The sequence below is a fragment of the Chaetodon auriga genome, chromosome 15 (genome assembly GCF_051107435.1).
Source record: "Chaetodon auriga isolate fChaAug3 chromosome 15, fChaAug3.hap1, whole genome shotgun sequence".
In the NCBI taxonomy this organism is placed as follows: Eukaryota; Metazoa; Chordata; class Actinopteri; order Chaetodontiformes; family Chaetodontidae; genus Chaetodon; species Chaetodon auriga.
The window spans coordinates 12,323,290-12,345,207 of NC_135088.1; the positions used below are offsets into that span (position 1 = coordinate 12,323,290).

Genomic DNA, 21,918 nt, shown 5'->3' on the forward strand with positions numbered 1-21,918 from the left:
CAATGACAATGCTAACACGGTGATGTTCAAATCCTATTTTTTTTAACCTATGCAGCCACTTTTTCAGTCTATATTTGATGATGAAAATGATGCAATTGTGTGATTAGCAGTTAGCTTGAACACAATGTCCAAACGTGTGTGCACGTGTACGTGAGAGAGCCTCAGGTGAAAGCTTGTTGTGGGCTATCTCTGCACAGAAAGTCTTTGTCTGAAGCTCTCAGGGACTCAGCAGGACAGAGGTGTCTGTCGACTGATGAAGTGTGTGTGTGTGTGTCTGACTAAATGTGTGAGTGCTGGTATTGAGACAGACAGACAAAAGTCGACTATAGAGCGCAGATAAAAAAAGTGGTGTCTGCACATGACTTGCAGGTTGACAGGGACTCCTCAGGTATTTCTTCATCAATAATTTACAGCACATTTAAAATCAGCTCAGGGCAACAGAAAGACAGGGTGAGAGACATTTTCTCACAGCCGCTACGCTGTCTGCATACACAGACCTGGCTCGGGGCAAAAACTGATGGCAACAATATGACAATGATGTCTACATTGTTTCGCTGTCTATGATGCACTTTACTCAGGTCGTGGTGGTTTGGATGAACTCTTGTTTATTGTGTTCTGTGGAGAGGTGTGGGGCTGTGCGCTTCCTTTTTTGGCAGAGGCTGGGAGTGGTTCTCCAGGTGGCTGGGAGCTGGCTTCTGCTCAGCTGGGACTCATCATAATCAGCACAGTATAAAGACTGTGGACTGCTGAAGACTCGTCGCCAGATTGTTTTTGCTACTCAGTGGGATTGTTGGCAGGTTATCAGTGTTATCATCAAGTGTTAGCTTTTTCCAGCGTCTATCTCAGTGTTTCCTTTTCCTTTGTTTTGGATCAGCCTTGCTTCACCTGTGCTTCCATCTCCACATACCCGCTACACAAGCACTCACACCACCTGAGCGCTGTGCATTCCAGCGTGTCTTGGAACTGCTCACCACCTCATTACCTCGTGCCTCACCTGCTGTTCCCTGGACTTCCCAGCTACAAGTTGCCTGTGCACATTCAATAAATTCCTATTTGCCCTTACTCCCTGTCTGCATGTCTGCTATTGAGTCCTGCTCCTACCTGAAACATAACACAGGTTAGGATGTGCTCCTTTTTGAGATATCCTCTTAGGGCAGAGTTCTGTGTCTTTTATTCAATCAGCTACTGCAGAAGTTAAAAGACATGCAATAAGTGCGAGTGAGTGCAGTGTGATAGTACAGGGATTCTGGTGTTAATTGCCACATGTGGAAAAATATAACTGTGCATGAAAAGTGTCACTCCTGGCATGTTTCCTTGCAACGGATCACACAGGCACAATGAGCCAGGAGAGGATCTCAGTATTTTAATGTTTTCTAGGGCATGAGAAAATGCTGTCATGAACAGCGGTACACTGGAAGTACACTGGACAAAATGGCTGAAATGAACACTTGAAAGGCAGTTTCACTCTTGGATATCTCTAACACAGCTCAATAAATTCTGTAAGTGAAGTGAAGTGTTAAGTTAACAGCTTCAAGCATTTCCCAAAATGCCTTTCAACAATCCCTGAGAGCAGGGGGTTGCGCTTGTGCTTATGTGCTAAACTGTAAATGGAGGAAGAGAAAAGCTGAAAAACAAAAGTGGTGGAGTTGCATTGCGTTGTTCCAAAGAGAACACTGTATGCCTCTTCTCCCATGGATTTCTACATTTGAGTTTAGAACACAAATTACAGAAAATTCTCCAGCAAAAACTTCGACTGACCTCCGGGGGAGCTTCTTGGCTGAGCAGGCAGGTAGCGCCGGGGCAGGGCCGGGGTGGAGGGCGGCTGGAGGCTGTTGCTGCGACACGGTGCCCCTCTCTGGTGATCTGTGGACTGAGGGCAGGTGGTCACTCTGTGAAGAGGAGGCTCCTCGCTCACACTCAGACCTGGAATACACAGAAATGGATTTTGCACATAAGACTTTTATGCTTTTTAATTTATGGTAGATAGGATAGGATGCATCTTCAGAGTCCCCCCCCCCCCCCATGATTTGTCATATCTCAATTGCTTCTCTTCCCCTTTGTCAAATCACATATTGGTTTTTCTACAGTCTGATGTGTGATGGCTGAATTTAAGTTCACTGGGCTGAGAAATGGTTTGTAACCTCTCGGTTTTGCTGCCGCTGCTCTCAATCATGCTTTTGTTAACCTGGACACTTACTCTGCGCACACACACACACACACGCACACACACACGCACAGTCTGACACACATGTTTACACAGCGACACTTGAGCACATGCACGCACAAGCAAATACAATGCACACTCCCAGGGAAGCGCACTGAACATTGCTTATCCTGGCTTACAGTGCCGCTATAATCTGTCAAAAGACTAGTGGATAGTTTACACTCTCGCAATCACACACTCTCACACACTGCGTATATCCTGCTCATCTCATCCCCGATCAATAATGACAAATTGCCTGCAACTCTCCACCTTCTGCGAGTGACAAGCAGGGGATGAACAATCTAACATAAAGCTGCCTATAAGACGCCATGAGATGATGATTAAGCCATGCGGCACGGCTTTCATGTCTCCACATCCTCAGAGATGAGTACATTTGGAAAAACAAACAAACGAAAAACAGCTGCTGTCAAAATTTAGATGTCAAGAGTTTCTTTTGGTCTGCATTATCTAATGTGAGAGCCAAGTCCCTCCGGAGCTCAGTGTTAGAACAGTACACAGCAGGGTGCCTCATCTATTCAGAGGAGCATCTTTGCCGTCAGCGTGGTTTGTGTTGGTGACCGAAGTATTCCACCTCCCTGTGCACATACAACAAGTGCAGGAACACAAAGCACACACACACATACACTGAGCTGCTTATGAGCACACTCCTTCATTTCCTCTCTCTTACATTAGCAGCATTGTACAGCGTTGTTTTAAATAGTGTGTTAGGAAGTTGGCTTGACATTGACTCATTAGGTTGCTTACAAAGAGGATCTGTAAATTTATGGTTCATCCCTTTTTTAAAACATTTCTCTGAAATGTTTACAGGGTTTTTGGGGACCTGAGCTATGTGAAAGAGTTTTTTTTTTTTTTTTCTTGATTTTCCTCCCATTCACAAGTTCAAATTAGAGTCTTGCCCACGGACCCGTCAGCACGTGGACAGGGGGAGCCAGGGATCAAAACGCCATCCCTGTGATCAGTAGACCATCAGCTCCATCTCCTGAGCCACAGGAGGGTTTTGAAGATAGTAACTTTGAAAATGAAGATGTGCCAGAAGGAACTGGCAATGAGAATGAATAGATGCTGGTCCCGAGTGATCAACCACATATTTCAGAATAAGAAGTGGAGCAAGGCATGACAACGGCTGCTCAGAGGTCATAAGCTTTTTGGCAAAAACTAATTTGTAATGTAACCTCCTGTGTCAAATATCCCCCCAAAATGAGACCCAAAGTTCAGAAAAAACAACCATGGATTAAAGGGACACACAAGCAGAATTTGCTTTAGCTATTCCGAATATATAATGAACTGAAAGTGAATTTGCTCACATTTAAATGTCAGAAATGAAAAAATACATATATTTCTAATAAATATAAATGAAAACGCTTACATCGCACATAAGCCTGTCTATGGTTTCTTATCTACTACCGTGTACTAGTGATGCATGTTACCCTCTCAAAGCTGCATTCATCCTAGAGCTGAGTGAGGCTGTTTACAATATTTCCTCCTCATTAACCAGTCAAGGGCACGGGGCAGTGCGCCCAGGCCAGATATGATCTTGGACACTCTGCTCTGCAATTACTGTCAACATCCTTTGCGTGAGGACGTCCACAGGTTAGCCTTAAATATAAAAATCGCATTTGTAAACAAAAAATAAAAAGATTGTGTTTTGAAATTGAAAGAAGATCTTCGGCGTTAACCTCGAATGCTTTGACTGGTGCTCCATCTTTACGAGTTGACATGTATCAACTGGCTGGTTGATATGAACAGAAGTGTGCTCATTAGTCATAGGTCAAATATGTACGAACAAATTCCCAGAGCGCAGAGCCGAGACAGCGAGAGTGAATGATGAGGATGGGCAGTCAGAGACACAAGACTGAGGAATGCTGTGAATGATAAAAAGGAGAGTGGAATTCAGGGGCTTAGAGCTAGAGAGAAAAAGGGATGAATTTCATTAGCGGTAAAAGCTAGCTGATATGCATCACTGATTGGCAAAGTGCCAGCCGATGATGGATAACAGCGTGAGGAGGATAGGACGGAGGAGGAAGGAAGAGGCTGGCTGTATGGGATCAACATGAGGCAAACAAAAGAGCAATAAAAAGGATGGCGCTGCGATGGAGCCAGTGGCAAGCTTAGCGTGTTATGATGGTGGGTGAAAAATACCAAAGATATTAAAAGGGGACCGTGAGCAAGCAGACACAGCAGAGAACAAAGGACAGCAGGTTGTTCCAGCTCAGTGGGAGACCATTTTATTGGAGCACCTTGCACCTCATAGTTAAATGCCAGTGTAATAATGCTGACTCTTACATGTCAGTCCTGTACGCCAACCGAAGAGGAACAAGATACTGAAGCGTGCCCCGTGGGTTCTCAGAGGTTTCCCTTGCTGTATGTATGGAAAGAGTCAGCGTGGCCACACGCCACTTGCACGAGCACCAGTTTTAATTTGACTGTAAAATTTCCAGCTCGGAGGTGTTTCATTTCGCTGCATAAACCCTCCTGTGCTTGTCAGCCAAATCAGCACATTCGCATGCTGCAAAAGAAACTCTCCTGCTGTCCTGAAGGATTTGATCACGGTGTAGTCTGTCCAGGTTGATTACAGCACACGCCCAGGTGCAGCCTGCAGTGCTGACATGCCAAAGAAAAAGCTCTTATTCTTCAAAACACACAGTCCCTGGGAAATATGTGAATGCTTTAAATTGTATTGCAAGCTTAAAAAAACACCCCAGCAGCATCTGCTACAAATGGACTCATTGGGGTATGTAGGGGAGAGCTGATAAGCTGGGTGGTGGGTCTGATGGAGGGAAGGATCATTTATGTATTTGCTTACTAATTTATTCATAATTTTATGAGCATTTCTACAGTGGAAGTGGAAGAGGTACTCAGATCCTCTATTTCAGTAAAAGCAGCACTTCCATCATGTAAAAATACTCCATTACATGCAAGCACTTACTTTATGAACGTATATGTATAATTGATAGAGAAGCTAATCATACGTTTTGTAACTATAGCTGACAGATAAATGTAATTGCTAAATAAAAAGTATAATTCCCTCTGAAAGTATATCTTCTCTGAAATTGTGGAGAAGAAGTAGCATAAAAAAAATGATAAAGAAAAGTGCAAATACTGCAAAGAAGTGTTTAAGTTCAGTGCTTGAGTAGATTTACTGAGTTAATGCATTTGTGTATGTTTGTACTTTAGATGCTACGGTACCAAAGGCTAACCTGAATTGTGCCTGTTTGATTACACTGCACAGACAGATGTCAGCTTCATTCAGCATTGTTCAGTACAAAAGACACTGCGTGTAATTAAGCTTGAAGACTGTACTCATCAGAGTCTCTGATTGGTCCTGTTTATTAATCGCTGCTTCCTGTCAGCCGTTCGAAGCAGGTTTGAAATGTCACTCTTCATCCATCAGTCATAAAGCACAGAGAGCTTTTTTTCTCTATCAGTGGATGCACACATCATATTGTTTTGTTTTGTTTCATGCTGTCACAAGAGAAGCCTGGAACTCTGTCTCAGCATTCATCGCTTTGCTGAACATTTTGATAAACCGTTTCTCTAAGACATTTTGAGCTTTGAGTATTACACGTCACATAATTTAGATTCGTGGTCTTGAACTTAAAGATTTTCAGATGTTTGAAAAGAAACTCAAAAGACTCAAAAAAAAAAAAACTTCTGAGCAGCCTTCAAACTGTGCCTAACTTTGTGTTTCGAACAATCAGCTCCTCCTGGCAACAACAAGGTATGCAAATGGAAAGTGCGCAACTGTGCATCTGCAGCGATGTGTGTGAAAGTCAAGGTTAAAGCTGCATACATAAAGCACAAAGTAATGGCCCTGCAGAAACTAGACCTGGGTTGCAGACTGAGATAGATTAGATGATAACGCTGGAGCTGACAGCAGCATCCACAGGCCTCCTGTCCTCTGTCAGGACCCAGATGTCAGGAGATTAAAGGTCCAAGCAGAAGGACATGTGAAGTATTCCTCCTCCTCTGGCCAAAAGAAGAGCCTCTTGATCGGTAGATCAGCATTTACTGGAACTGTGGAATTGTGATGTTTTTGAATAAACCACAGATTTTTTAGGATTCATAATACAATCTCAAAAACATGCTCGGAGATAAAGATCTTCACTAGCTGATGATCCAGAAGTGTTGCCTGGAATCAACAGTCGAGTATCTCCAATAAAGAAAGGCTGACAGGAGAGGAACCAAAGTTCTGAAAGGATTAAGTGAGATCAGGAAAAGAATTTGGGATGCACAGTCAGTTGAAGTTCTGAACTGAAAAGGGGGGACAGGTCCAGACGGGCTGGGTTCAAACCCCGCTGACAGCTCGAATCATTCCCGCTGAAGTGTCCTTGAACACAGCACTCAGGGCCACTTTTACACAGAGTCGGCTCCGTGGAGGCTCCGCTCATTGCTGTGCCTTTCATTCACTTAGTTTAGTTCAGTTTCTTCAGCGGTGCTCCGCATTTGTCTGCTGTCAGCGAGGTTTCTGTAGGACCCTGCTGAATTAAATTTCCTTTTCCATCACAGTCGTTCTGAAGAACAGCAGAGACTTTTCACACAAACACGACCCTCGCCAACTGTGCGAAGGTCACTGCACAATCACCAAGGCTTTGGGCACAACATTAAGAAACAGTAAGAAAACCTCACCAGTGGATGCGAGGAAAAGAGAATAAATCAAACATTCAGAAGCTTGAATTTGGTGTTTTAAAGTCACAGGCTGAGTTCCAGTCCCATAAGTTGCTTAGAAGGTGGAAAAAATGAAAAACTAAAGATGGAATTATAACACAGCAAATAAAAGAAAAGCCACAGAGCACAGATATTCTCCTCATCGTGTCGTGTCTTGATAAAACGGTTCAGCTGAATCCCCATCTTGCATCATGTATTCCAAAATCGGAAAAAAAAACAAAAAACCACCCAGCCTTATTGATTAAGATCTCTCACTCAATTCTACCATGAAAAGGATATTTACAGAGGTTATTGGCTTGTTTCGATGGAGACAGCAGAGCATTAAACTGAAATAAAGCGGAACATAAATGGAAACTGTGAGAGATGATATGAAAGCTAAACGTCCACGGGATGAAAACGTTTTGTTGGAAAAACACCAGCGAGGGTGGAAAGCCTATACGTGCCGAGGAACAAGAAGTAATTTACTGGCAGCGGAGACAGAAATGACGGTCGCTCTGTCGGAGAGAGGATGAGGAAGATGCTGTCGTGTTAATTACAGGAGAAAACGAGATGACCGTGTCGCCCTTTTCAGCATAATGTAGAATCAAAAAGATCCTTTTTTTTCCATTTAGAATAATTCACTCTTACAAACACTAACACACACAACACCTGTGAGTACACACATCTCACAGTGAGTGACCTTTATCTGATTTTGACGCTCCTGTTTTCACATTCCCAGCGTTTTTGTCAGTCTGGACCATCAGTTAAGCTCATAAACAGTGATTAACATGGCGCTGGATAAAATACGCTGGGAGTTATCAGTTAATGAACAGGCCCATTGAGCCCGTCCTCACACTGCTGCTCCAGTAAGCCTCTGCCATGTTAGTTTTCCTCTCCTCAGCCGCAGAATGGCAGCCATATCTAATTGGCCCATCTAATTTGCTGCTCTACTAGTGTGCGTTTGTGAATATCTGTGTGCGCACATGCACCATAGAAACCATCTGTTCACGGCGAGCTAGCATGAGTCACAGACGAGATCTGAGCCATGGCATCTGGGGTATGGCATCCACTCTCCTCCCCACGCCAATTCCTCCATGCTTCTCTCTTTCCGCTTTTTTTTTCTCTCTCTCTCTTTCACATCCTCCCTCTCCCCTCTGCTCATTTTGACTCATTGAATTTCGCTTTTATCACTGCATCTCCCCTCCGCTCTTCATCTCCCATCAGCTGTCTGCTCGCTTTTCCCTTTCGTCCGTTCGATTTCTGCCATTATTTCATTATCACCTAAAGAGAAGACGGATAGAGGTGATAGCGCTCTAATAACACGAAGTTTGTTTTGGCGATTGAGTTTCCATCGCTGAGTCAGCGTGGCTCAAAGGCACAGGCTTCATCAGAAATCCTTCCGCTGCAGCCTCCTATCAGCTATCTAATGGAGCCTGTCAATCACAGTGGAATTAACACCGTATCCTCGCCGTTTCTTCCATGCACGGATGCTCTCTGTGCAAAGCACACACTCACACACACACACACACACACACATCCCTGGAAGACCTTAAGGGTGTCAGCGACTGGGCAAAAGGGAGGATTGGGTTAATGGCTAATCAATGTCATATAGAGTAACCTATAACCCCCCCAGATGCTAGACAAACACACACGCTCACTTGTATGGACACTAATATGCAAACATACAGTGGGAATTGATCAGCCATACCAGTTTAGCTCAGTGTCACCTTGGTTACCTCAGTGTGAGAGTGTGTGAGTAATTGTGTTTCCATTTAAGTCCTCCAGTTACAGCGTATCTGGAAGGTGAGAAGTTTTTCCTTCGCTGATGTAAAATACTCCAGCCATATAGTTTTAGCTTTATTCAACCAGCTTTTAGTTTGAGATATAAAGTACATCTCTAAAATCATTTCCAGCTCCGTCCTAATAAAATGCTGTTGAATGGAATTTCATTTGTGGTCTTCCCAGCATCGAAAATCAACGAAGGAAGCTGCCAACAGTTTTAATTGGAAGCACTTTCGACCAGAGAAATATTATCATGAGTAAAACTATTGTTTCTGGGACACGATTATGCTGTTGAATTTTTTAAATGTAATTTTTCAGCGCTGTGAGCACCACGAACAAAATTCCATTTAACGCCATGTTAGGGTGCAGGCAGAGATCTCAGCGACTGATTTTGATTATTTGCATTGGCTTATAAGGAATGAGTGAAAAATGTGTTTTATGTGTGTGTAATTTGGGTGTCCTGATGAATTCTAACATCGTGATTGACCCGATGCCTGTGTAAATCAGAGCATAGTCTCCCCAGCCATGCATCCATTCGCCTCCCCGCTCCTCTCACACACACACTTACACACATGTGCACATTGATTACACCAGGCTGACGAGCTATGACAGGAATTTAAACTCCAGGGAAACTTCCTCTAGCCCACTCCACTAGCAATCCTTTCCTCCACATCGCTCCGTTCCTTAACGATTTCTCGTATCTGTATCATCCAGAGCCCTAATGGAGTCCGCTTTTCCTGCTGATCAATGGGGAAAACGAGCAACTGAGCCTGGCTTTTCTTCTCTCTGTTACAGAAGGAGGTACTGGGTTGCTGCGGCTCCCCCGACATCCCTGGCAAAAAGACGTGTGAGAACTCATCTGTCAATCTGGCTGCTCTTTGATCTTAGTTGGAACGCAGTGAGAGGGGGCAAAGATCCCCGGCTGGTAGAGGAAAATCACGAATCGCAAACAATCGCCACATGCACACGTCCTGTACTGACGTACACTCACCAGCACAAATAAGCACGGGCCAAACAGAGATGGAGGTTTTGGAAATTAGAGACTGACGATTGTTTATCAGCTCTCATTACTGCTACTCAACTTTTCTGTCCTTTTTCTGCTCTGGGATTTCATCATCATCAGTCTACAAGTGGTTTTCACTCAGAAACACACACTCAAAATATTTCACTTTCTGCCTCGGGCTACATGAGGATTTCAAAATGTGATTTTTTGGAGATAAATTGACAATATCTAAAATTGAAATGAGGGAAGGATTTAACTTTGAATGAAATGTTATCCCTATCCCTATTTATGCAGCTTTTCTATAGTGCCCCTAGGAAAAAAAAAAAAAGAGTTTGAGGTTTGGGCTCTAACTGTATTAATTTTTGAGACCTGGCCTGTTGGAGGGATTAAGCTGAATGGTCAAATTCATGATGATTGAATCCAAGTTCAGAAACGATAAGAACATAAAAAGTTTGCAATAAAAAAAGAAAAAAAAAAAAACTTTCCCAAAGCAATTTTCCCAAAGAAAGGTTCGACAAAAAGGCATCAGACAACCCTCTGATTACAGCTCAACAAGTGCTCACACACTGAGAGACCGAGAGGGAGAGGTGTCTACAGTCAAGCCCACTTCAGTCTGCAAAGTTCAGATAGAGCGGTGAGTTCAAATGCCTCGCAGCTAAAGGTCACAAGCAACACACAGAGTCAAAGTGGAAGTAAATGTTTCTGCAACCCCCCTCCTGCCTCTCTTACTGTTACACACACACACACACACACACACACACACAGAAATGAACATCAAAGGCCCTTAATCTTTTGCCTCTCATGTCTATCATCCTTGATTCCATTTTGGTCTCACTGTGCTCGGAGTTCAACAGCGGGAGGAGGAACATTCTGCTGCAGGCAGCGCTTTTAAAACTTCTAGTCTTTTGCGTTTTGCTGGCAGGTGTTCCTGTGCTGTGTGAGCGTGTGTGTGTGTGTGTGTGTGTGTGTGTGTGTGTGTGTGTGTTTGTGAGTGTTAGCAGGTGTAATATATAGCGGTCAAAATGCCTATGACAGACTGCTGGAGCAAACCTGCACATTGATATTGGCAGCTGCTTAAATAGACAATATGCTAAACTATGCTAAGCAAGAAGTCAGTTACATTGTGTATATTTATCTCACAGGATACACCTATTACAGTTAAGAGTCACATCAAGTCTGATGCGTATTAGTATAAACTTGTGATCTTTAGGTACTTTTCTGTTGAATCTCACTTCATTGATGCTTGATATGGATACCAGCAGTAATTTCTTTGGAAAAATACAATACAAATGAAGCTATTATCCGGAGGAAAGGGATGGGTGAGTTCAATACTGTTGATTATGTTGCATTTGTCTCTGACAGCAAGCCAACACAGAAATAGAAAAATCAAAATATACAGCTGCGGGCAGCAGTTGGTGCCATACAAGCACCCAAGTGTCATGGAAACTGTACTTTCTTCTATGTTCTTATCCAAACATGGAGAAACAATTGATGAAAACAATGATAAAATCAATGTGTCAGCATGCGTGAAACAGAAATGACAAGCTTTTCAAAAATTCAAACCTCCACATTAATGTCTTTCTTTATGTCTTTTTTTTTTTTAAACACCCCATGGAGTTCTCCCTGTTCCACAGTGGCTGTAAAGGTGCCCTCCCCACATGACTGCACAGTTTGTGTTCATTTTCAACCAATAGGAGAGAGGAAAGGGGGATGAAAAAAGTATGAATACAACAGCAGGGGGGGGGGCAAGGGATAGGAGCAATGACATAACAGGGGGGCCTGACGTGCGTGAGAGTGGAGGTGCTTACGTCAACTGTAACTGGGAGAGGAAGAACAAGCATTCCTTATGTAGGTCACATTAAAAACACATGCAAGCTACCACAAATTCAGCCAACTAACCGACCAGCCTGCCAAGCAGCATTGAAATCACGGCCGTAAGTACACCTCCAGTTCTCCAAGACTGTGAAAATGAGAAAGTATCCACACTGCACAGTTATCTCTGCTGATACTGACTGAATCTGCAGCACAGACCGAGTTAAGAGCCTGTTAAATTACTGATGAGTCTGAGGAGTGACATCATGCGCTGTTGTTTTTACATACATTCAGGAAAAAAAACAGCTGAGCTGTCAAACGCCTTGTTAAGCATCTGAATTAATGAATTATCACTTTTGCATTGAATTTCATATTATATTTTCTTCTTTTCTTAAGTCCCAACTAAGAATCATCTTGCTTTCTTGTCTGTAATATCACATCAGTTGTGCATAATCACCCTTTACTCATCAATCTTAGGAATCATCCATGAGCAAACTCAGCAGTTTGTCACAGTGTCACCATGTTCTGACCTGCAGTCTTAATGACAATAAATGAACGAACTACTATTGGGGCCCCTTTTTGGGTCAATCATATGTGACACATGCACAAACAAATGAATGTTTGAACACACAGTGAAACCTGAATGTATCATAATACAATTAGACACTTGTACTGGCTGTGTCTGCTGCCAGAAACATCCCTTCCACAGTGTCTTTGTGTGATATAGAAAATGTGCTTCTCGAAGCGCCGGCTCCGCAGTTCAACCTGCAGCTCGTTTATGAAAATACAGAGTGAAGAGTAAATTGTAAGCGGGGTGGAGCTCGGGAAGAGAAAGCAAACTGCAACATAATGAATGTGGGAGGGGGCTGTTTATGCAAACCACATTCATGAGGGGGATACAGCAATAAAGACAGTATGGTGATGGTAATAGTGTACTCATGATGCAGTGATAAACGAGGTGTTTGTGAAAGGCTCACTGGGCTTAACAAATAGATAAAAGTGCATTGCAACCAAGACAGACACATGCTTGAGAAACTGAATACACAGTAAGAGTTGAAGCTTGGAACTTGTAGATTTGCATTGAGTGGACTCACGGTGAGCTGTCCTGCAGGGGTCACTCTGTGTGCTGTCTGCAGAGTGGGCCGAGGAGACGGAGGACACACTGGAGCTCCTGACGAAGCCAAAGGCTGCCAGGCGGCCCGCGGGTAGACGGGTGGAGCTGAAGCCCGGGGGACGCAGGCCTGACTGGCTTGCTTTGGGAAGCAGAGACCTGGAGGCCGCGGCCTGGGGCTGGGCTGCTGCTGTGGCTGGAGGAGGAGCGGGAGCATGATGGGTGAAGACCTGGTCGTCTGTTAGAAGATGGAGAATTGTTTTTTGATGTATTATTAGACAACACTGAGTGAACAGAAAGCTTCTCAACAGGTATCGTATACTGTAAACATTGTGCATCCTCAGCTGAACTGATGTTATTATGACAGAAAATATAGGCAGCAGCCAGACAGTATACAGAGAGTGATTAACAAACTCATCATTCCCTGCATTTCAACTTATGCTGCAGCATATGGTGCTGAACAGAGAGCATAGCGACAATAGGGAATAAAATTTTGTGTGCATGCGTGTGTGTTTGTGTTTGACTGGCTACTGTAAACTCATTAACAACCACTCACATACCAACAAAATGCAGGGAATTCAGCATAGCTGTGATGTTTATTTCCCCTGTGAATCATTTATCCAGCCGTGTTGACTAAGCTCTCAGTGGGCAACAGGAAGTTTCCTGTGTTATGACTCTGGCTGCTACAGCAAGCAAATATAATAACTATACACACAACAACCTGCTAACAGCTGCTTTTGGCTCTGGCCGTGCTTGCAGACTGGGCTGGTGGCCAGCAATTTCTCTAATGCTGCCACAGTTATGATCAATACGACACCCACAATTTAGATCTTTAGATATATCTCTCCAATACATACACCATGTTTGCCTGCGTTTAATAGTTCATTACATGATCAGTAATTCCTTATTATTTATGTACTAAAGGTTAGTGAACAGTGTATTAAAAGAGAAGAAAATGAAGAGGAGAGAAGACATCTTTACAGAAGAAGAAGAAGAAGAAGAAAAGACAGGAAATCAATGAGAAAGGGAGGATAAAAAAGTAATCATAGCTCAATTGTGGTTGCTATTGTCAGTGAGCAATGGGGAGAAATCCTCCCTCTTGGTAATCTATGGTTTCCAAAAGCAAAACAGATGAAATGTGCAGGCATGAACAACCAAGGCTGCGCACACACAGTGGGCAGTGGGTAAATCCCCAGGCCTCGGAGAGAAGACCCATCTTGGCTGCCCCAGCCAGCAGCGCAGAAGACGAGTATTATCCCCTGCTGGCTGCAGAGATAAGGTGGGCAGCCCTCCTTTCCTCTCCATTTGGCACAGCGGTGTGCTCCAGCGCAAGCTACAGGGTAAGCAGCACATCAGCACTAGACAAAACTCCAAGACGAAGAATACCAGATGAGAAACAAAGTGGGACAGAAAGAGGGAGAAAAGTGGAGCTCCCCTCCAGCAACATCGGTGCTGCTGTTCACACTCATCACTTATCCTCCTTCCTCAATATCTGCCTGTGCGCCATGCGGCCTGTTTATTAGATTGCAGCTCGCTGCTCTTGAGTGAGAAGGTCAGGTTCATTAAAGATAAATGTCCTCATTTCCCTCCTGTGCCCCACTCCATTCATCCCCTCTGAGAGGAGGCGGGGGGAGTGAGCCTGACAAACATCCACTTTAGCCTGGGTATCACAGCCCTATGCTCCCGCTAAATGAAAACACACATTATTCATGAGCATCTACAGAGGAATCAGGAGGTGATGAAATTATTAATATGACTTTGACTGTCCTTGTGTGTTTGTATTAGTCACACAATAACTTATTTTAGTCTCTTTCTTCTGCATTTCTCCTACATTTGTCATTTCCTTGTTCCACAAATTGCACCTGTAAAATACCCTCCATCTGATAAAGTAGCCTATCAAAACAGCACTGAAATTCACGAAGGTGCACATTTAAAAATGCTTCATAAGTCATAAAACCCTGTGTGTTTTCCTGGACTTGCAGTTTTCTCCCTTCAGCCATTCCAAAGATTTGAATAAAAGCATTTATTTTGCCCGTGGGTCAGAAGCACCACTTTTCAGTTTCTCAACAACCCCTGAGAAATGAAAACATCTTGAAAACATCCATTGGCTCTCACTGAAAAAAGAGCATCCTTACTTGAGATGAATTATGCAAACTGGGCTCCGAAAACTCAGCAAGACAGGCGGCTGGGATGAGCACTATAATGACCAACCAATTTTAATTACAGCCCAAGGTGTGTTCAGACAACCTGCATGGATTTCCTCCACAAACTATTAAATTGCATGTTATTAAATATTATACTTGAGTGCATTGCAATCTCTGCTGGAGTACTCAAGCAAAGCTTTACTGCTCTCAAGAAGGCAGGACGAGAGACTGAATATGCAGAAATCACAGCAGCTTCAGCACAGACGTCCTGTCCTATAAGTGGATCATCCTCATTAACATGACAATACCAGAGTTTAAAACCTACACAGTAATTATGTGAGAAGTTGGAGTACTTTGACTGTTTCACAATAGCTATACAGCATAATTACTATAATATGTGTGTATGGAAGATGGAGAGATTTTCCCTTCACAGGTACCTTAAATATTACCTTAAAAACCACTATTTGGCACACTGTTATGCCTCAGACTTTTCCAAATGAGAACAACAACAATTTAAAAAACAGAAATCCTGTAATTACATAGCCTGCATACACAAGGCCAGACATTGATTTGCACAACTTTGACCAATGCTGCATATACAGTACATATTTTAGCTGTTCTTTATCCATGCAGTGTGTGTAGAGCAGGGTACAGCAGGGATGAGAGATGATTCCAGCAGGAAAATACTGACGTTACTTAAGAGTTAATTGCTTTGCACTTCAAAGTCTGTAGTTCCCAGAGGGCCAGGCAGCAGTGAGACACCATACATATGTATTAATAGGGATTATGATGAGGAAGCCTGGCACATCATAACACTATGCTGATCAATCAGGTCTGTGCAGTTCTGGGTATCTGTGAGTGTACACATGCACGTGTACAGTATGTCTCTGTGTGTTTTCCTGACTGTGTGTCCGGGTTATCGCGCTCAGGGAGAGAGCAGATCAAACATGCATGGAAGTGATAAATGGCACGGCCTTCCAGCAGTGTGCAGGGTGGTGAGCAAATTTCATACTTCAATATTCCAGCGACAGTCGAGCTGTAATGTAAGTCTGACTTCAGCAGTCAGAGGTGGTATCTGAATTATCTGAATTAGAAATTCACTGTGTGGGGGCACAAAGTCTGAGCAAGCTTTTATTTATTTATTTTGTTTTGTAGATGGCTGCCTCCTGGAGCAGGAAAAGTCCCCTCAGAGTATTTCTTAAAGCCCTCCAATCAGATCAGCCAAAATTAATCTCAGAGAACGCATTTTAATGAGCTGCCTTCATCTCACGCCAATTTGAGGGGGGAACAGTCCCACCACTGCTTCCTGCTGCAGAGGAGAAGAAAGATAAGGTAGCTCTCTAGCGTGTCAAATTTTGGGTTGCTGAAATAAAAATCAGACACGTACAGTAGCTGAAAGGAGGCCATCTCCATCTGGGATTCGAGCTGTTCTCTGTGAAATGTTTTACTTACCTGTGTTATCTTGGCTTTTCTGACTGGTTGCTGGGCTGACAGGTTGGACTGGCTGGCTGAAGACCAGCGTTGACCTCTGAGCTTGACCTGGTCCTCTGCCCTTGGCTGAGCCTGTGGCGGTTCTGGTGACAGCTCCCAGGCCCAGACGCAGACCTCTGCCAGAGCGCAGGAGGCTGCCGCTCCCTCCGGCCTGAGTGGCCGTGCGGGCCTGCAGGGCGTCCTCGGCAGGATTCCCTTTAAAACTGGCCGATCTTCCCACCTAGAGATCAAAATGATGAAATGAACTTAGTGAAATACTGACATAGTCCCATGCCACATTACAGCAGAGGTTAATTTCCTTTTTCCAGAGAAAATCCAATACTTCTGTCCTCTAGTCACCCTATAATTTACCCTGGGACACCAATTGAAAAGAATTAGGTATATATGTATTAGAATATTAGGTATTTCAAGAGAAGGGGCAAAGTTAATTTGAATGAGTGGTACACAAACTGTAACTTTGTTACTTTCTCATACATGCATGTGTCTGGTATGACCATAAATTCGCCTTGAAGCCCTTGCAGATGTAATTACTGTCTGTAAAGTAAAGTCCATGAGCATCCACTGGTATTTTCTGCTGCCGTTCGCTCACATGCTAATGTGTTTAGCAGCTGACTGTCATGACATGTTTAATGTTATATATTTTTCCTGTGACATCGTGAACATACTGAGCAACAAAACATTTCACCCTGTAATCTAATTAACCATCGGCATAATCATGTATTACATCTGTCATTATACCCAAAAAGGCTACATTCTCTTTGTTATCAGACATTCTGTATTTTAGACTGTGATGAGGCTGATCATGTGCAATAGCTAGCAATTTCTACAACTATCTTGGCTGCCTGACTGCAGTGTGCCCACAGATCTGATTTCAGCTGTGAGTAGAAGAAATAAACAGTCTGATGAAACGTGGATCACAGCATATCTGATACTATTGCCTCTGCAAGAAAATGTAACACAGACCTGCAGGGGAACTGACATCTAGAAATTTGACCTGTTTAACATCTGCAGCGTAATTCAAGAGTAAGTGCTGTCTCTCAACGGCGTTACCCTGTGTGCTGGACAAAATGCTAATGTACTGTACATGCGGTGACATACAAAGCATTGAGAATCATCTTGTCCCTGTGGGCTTTGTACTTCAAAATGCATTAAGTATTTATTTCCACATGCTGGTATTTGACGCTGTATGAATATGAATGCCAAATGAAGCTATTTAATCAGAATCAATAAGGAATGATTTTAAAGCGATAATGAGCAGCTCTTGTGAGAGTGGGAGAGAAGAGCTGTGATCAATTATACATGGTTTACTGTGGGATAGAAATTATGGACAGCAGCTCGCGAAACCGATATGCAGAGTCAACTAATTTAACAGAAGGGGTTTGTCTTTGTACTTAATGCATATGGTGGCGTACTGTATGTCATAAAGTAGTTCTCTCCTGCTAATTGATATGGGAACCATTATAATTAAATGCTATTTTTGTCCTTCACTGTTTGTGTGAATGTGTTGTGGTAGTGGTAGTGGAACAAAAACCTTGAAATCAGTTACTTATAATAAAGACTGCATATAGCACCCACCTCTGACGGTGGCCCGTAGAAGTTGTCTGCTTTGCTGCCCAGTTTTGGGGGTGCCGTGTGGCTGTGTGTGTGTGCAGGAGGGACAGTGTGTGTGTGTCCAGGGGGCCTGATAGTCCTGTTCAGCATTCCTGATGGGAAGACGTTTGTCTGCATCTCTTGGCGGTATTTGTCATAAAGCAGATTGGAGGCACTGAGTACTGGGGCTCCTCTGGTTTCTGCATCAGGCTTGGAGGGGTCTTTAGGGGGGTCTTTGAAGGAGGTGGCTGTTTCGCCGTGTGTGTATGCTGAGAGTCGTGATGGTAGAGAGGATACCTGATAAGGTCCGTCAGAAGCCTGAGGCTTAAACTGAGGGTTCTTTCGGACATAGGTAATGATTTTGGGCCGAACTCCTTTAGGTTTAAGTTTAGGTGATGGGGAGCTCTCTTTGGGGCTGGCGTTGTGGTTAGAGCTCTGCTGGTTGTTAAGAGGCGCTTTGGGGATTCCACTTGTGCTTATATTGGTTTTGACTGGTGCTCTCATGCAACTGTTGCTATAGCCCTGAGCTGATGTTGTTACAGCAGGGTTGCATCCTGACGGGATGTGTCTAATCACCCCAGAGACACTCCTGGAAACGAGGTACATGGAGGGTTGCCTGCGTGGTGAACCCTGGGGTGTCCTGAGAGGGGAGTGGGGAGGGGTAGATGACCTGGAATCAACCCCCGTCCTGTTGGGACTGGAGCAATTCCTTCTGTATGTGAGCTGCGTCTGGGGTCTCTTCTCTAAAGTGGAAGGATTGGAAGGACTTGAATTACGCCATGCAGCTGTAGCGGGCTGTTTTTCTGCAGGTGGAGCCTCCCTTGGGGCTGCCTGGTTGGGCTGTCTGGGCTGTGAGAATCCAGATGCTTTGTACAGGGGGGAGAAATCTGATGGCTCTCGTAAAGACGATTTTGTAAACTTTCTGTTTGACCCATTGCTGTGTGAATCCGGAGAGGGGTCGCTTGAGAAAGGTTGCCCTGTCTCAGCTTGGTGAGCATTGGGCTCTACCAAACTCGGTGATCTTCCCATCTCTGTCTGACAGAGGGGTCTGACAAGCTGTTGCCGTCGAGGCGGCATCACCCTCTCCTCAAATCCCGCCTTCCTCCTTTGGCCCAGCCCCCCATCAGAAGACAAGCCATTTCTATGTTGACTTCCATCCTCCTGTCTCTGATCCTGGCTGTAGTATTGAGGACGGCCATGTTTCTCTTGAGGATGCAATGGTGGGGAGTTCTGGTTGGCATCTACAGGGGCTGCCCTTCTTCTGGTCTGGGCTGAGGTAGTGTTGTTTGTATTGGGATATGGGTTGGTCTTGGAGTTGGACAGAGAGATGAGAGACGACGCTTCTCCACTACTATCCAGCACACTTGACAGGCTCCCGCTGAGGCAAACGGCTGACAGACTGGACACGAACACATTTGTCTCCGACTTGGACTCCTTCAGACCTCCCTTTCGTCTCTCCCTGTCTCCTGCCCTACCTGACCTGGTGTCCCTTTTCTCTATTGAGCCTGTCACACATGTGTCTAGCTCTTCAGTGCTATGACAGGCAATCCTTTTCTGCACCTCTTTACCCCGCTGTATTCTACCCTCCACTTTGTTGCTGTCGTTGTCATTCCTCCTCACTCCGATAGAAGCAGAACTGGCAGTTGAGCTTGAGGATATGGACATGGCAGCCTCATCTTTTCCGTCTCTCATACTACCTCCATCATCTTCCTCTTCATTGTCCTCCTCCTGATCCCTGTTTCCCAAAAACGTATGTATCTCCTGACAATCAAACTCTCTGAGATCAGGCTCCATGCATTGCTGTTCAGAACCCCAGATCACTAACTTGTCCGGAGATTCACTCTGAGAGACCAAAGGAGGAATCGAGCCTGTGCTGAATCCTGCATCCTCTATAAGCCCTCTTCCTTCGTGATCGCCGATCGAGGACAATCGATTGGCATTATCATCCCCAGTTTGGGGGAACTGCATTTGGGTTTTGTTACCAATCTTTTCTCCTCTGTCAACATTGGCCCTCAGTCCCTGGTAACCAGTTGGGATGCTCATGACGGACCGATTCTGTTGGCGCGCTCAAAGACACCTGCAGGGTGCTGAGGCCATCTATGGACTTACAAATGTTTCTTTCCTCCCTATCTCTCCTCTTCAGGGTCTGTGTGATGATGGCCCTTCAGTTGATTATTCCAGGGACGAAATGTCATCTCATGAAATCTTTTTCACTTCAACTCGCCACTTATCTTGTGTTTACTGTGAGTTAACAACGTTGTCTTTGATGGCTCTTCAGAAAGAGGGAGGTCTGTTCAACCTGAAAGCAAAGACAACAAAGGGAACTGTAAGAAAGGGCAACAAGTATGGCTGAAATGCAGGCACTTTCACAGAAGCTATTCTGTTCTTCCCCACAGAGCCACTTAAGGTGTTCTATATTTAGTCTGGTCTGGGTAGCTGCAATTTCAGAAATCAACTGTGCGTAGCCCACAGGCTTGAGCTCTTTATTTGTGTGACTCATATCAATGGATGGTCATTTCAAACTAAACACAACAGGCTGCCAATGGGACAGAAAGACCCTGGAGGCATAAGAGGATGTGTCTCAGAACTACCTTGTTTCTATTCTAAAGGCTTTTGTATTTTTTATTATCATCTGCTGATACAAAACATTATACATTAAATTGTGCTCCTTGAGTGTAAAATCTAATGTGGCTAAATACACAAAGAGCATTATGCTCATATTGTAACCAGCAAGAGTAGCGCATCATTAATAGTAAGAATGATCAAATAATGATGGGTGCTCACTGGAGGGCAGAAAGAAAAGAGACAAGTGGAGAGAGAAGAGGGGGATAGCTGAGGCTACAGACTGTTTGTATGTAAGTGAAGGAATCACCCTGGGGATTGCTGATGAAGACAGGAAGGAGGAAGAGAGGGAAGGGTGCAGCCTGTTTTGTAATGAGCTTTTTTCCTCAAGAGACATTGAAAAATAGAAGGCAGAGGATACTGGGAAAACTTCAGCAATAAAAATATGTTCCATTTCGGTTTTATAAAAAATAAAACACACGCTAAAATTATGTTGTAACAGGTGAGGAGTAGAAACACCAGCTCAGGAGGGATAAATCCATTTTGTAGGTCTGATCACTACAGGAGGGTTAACACTCTTCTCTCAACATGCCTTCTCTAACATGCCATATGGCTGATTTAGCCAATGCCACGATTCGATCGCACACAACAGCAGCGCATCCTGCCTTATTTAAAATCAGTATTCTGCAGGGTGGACAGAAAACTGAGATTCAGATCGCTGCGTCGTCATGAGTAGACTCCATTTCAAAGTAACCAACTGTATGTGCTGCCACTGAGACATGTAGAGTCAGTAGATGAGCAGATGGCAGGGAGGGCAAATGTCTGAGAGCTTTTGTCACACCGTGTCAAAGCAGGACAGTTTTATCAGAGTATGAAAAGAGAAAAAAACCCAAACCAATAAACAAGCACACAAGAGAAAAGGATACTGACTCTGACAACATGAAATGACTCTGTTATGTTTTCGCTCTCGGAGGAAAGACTTCCGGGTGTCTCTTTACATTTCAATCTCTCCATAATTATGCAAGAGCTGTTTGAGGAATTCTCCTTCTGCCTTGAACCAGAAGCATAAAAACGACAGAATATTTATGGACTCAGTTGCGTTTGAGGATCTTTTGTTTACCTGTTTGTCAAACGCAAACCTTTTTCTTACATTGCACACAGAATTTGCATACAGTGAAGGTATATTCCAATCAGGTAAATGTTGCGTGCAGTCACCTGTCTGTGCAGGCAGTGATTATTGGATATTTAGACCGAGATGGTCTTTGTGTTGTCAAATATGTGTCTTCAAACCATCACACTAAATGTATGAGTGGGTTCCAAGGTTCAGATATAACTCCCACCCTCTAATTATATGTGTGGCGGGGGAGTCTGTTCTCATTAGCAGGTGCCTTCTCCATGTGTCCTGTGGCAGCAACATCAGTGAACAGAGTGAACTGCTAAGACGGCGGCTCTCACTGCCTTTGGCACATGCGATGCTGCTCCAATCGGGAGTAGAGCTACATTTTGTCCAAATGCACTGGGAGGGGAAACATTCAAGGATATGATTTGTATTCCT

The 21,918-nt window shown here is 44.0% G+C and overlaps 1 protein-coding gene across 2 annotated transcripts in view; it reads right to left on the reverse strand.

Moving 5' to 3' along the window:
* mtus2a (microtubule associated tumor suppressor candidate 2a) overlaps positions 1-21,918 on the reverse strand; it is a 43,424-nt gene that overhangs the window by 12,020 nt on the left and 9,486 nt on the right. For both annotated transcript variants that reach the window (XM_076749810.1, XM_076749809.1), the window contains exons 2-5: positions 17,787-20,100; positions 16,173-16,431; positions 12,560-12,814; positions 1,759-1,923 (exon numbers count right to left, since the gene is read on the reverse strand). In XM_076749810.1, coding sequence (XP_076605925.1) covers positions 1,759-1,923; positions 12,560-12,814; positions 16,173-16,431; positions 17,787-19,844 — 2,737 coding nt within the window. In that variant the 5' untranslated portion in view covers positions 19,845-20,100. The remainder of the gene's footprint in view (positions 1-1,758; positions 1,924-12,559; positions 12,815-16,172; positions 16,432-17,786; positions 20,101-21,918) is intronic.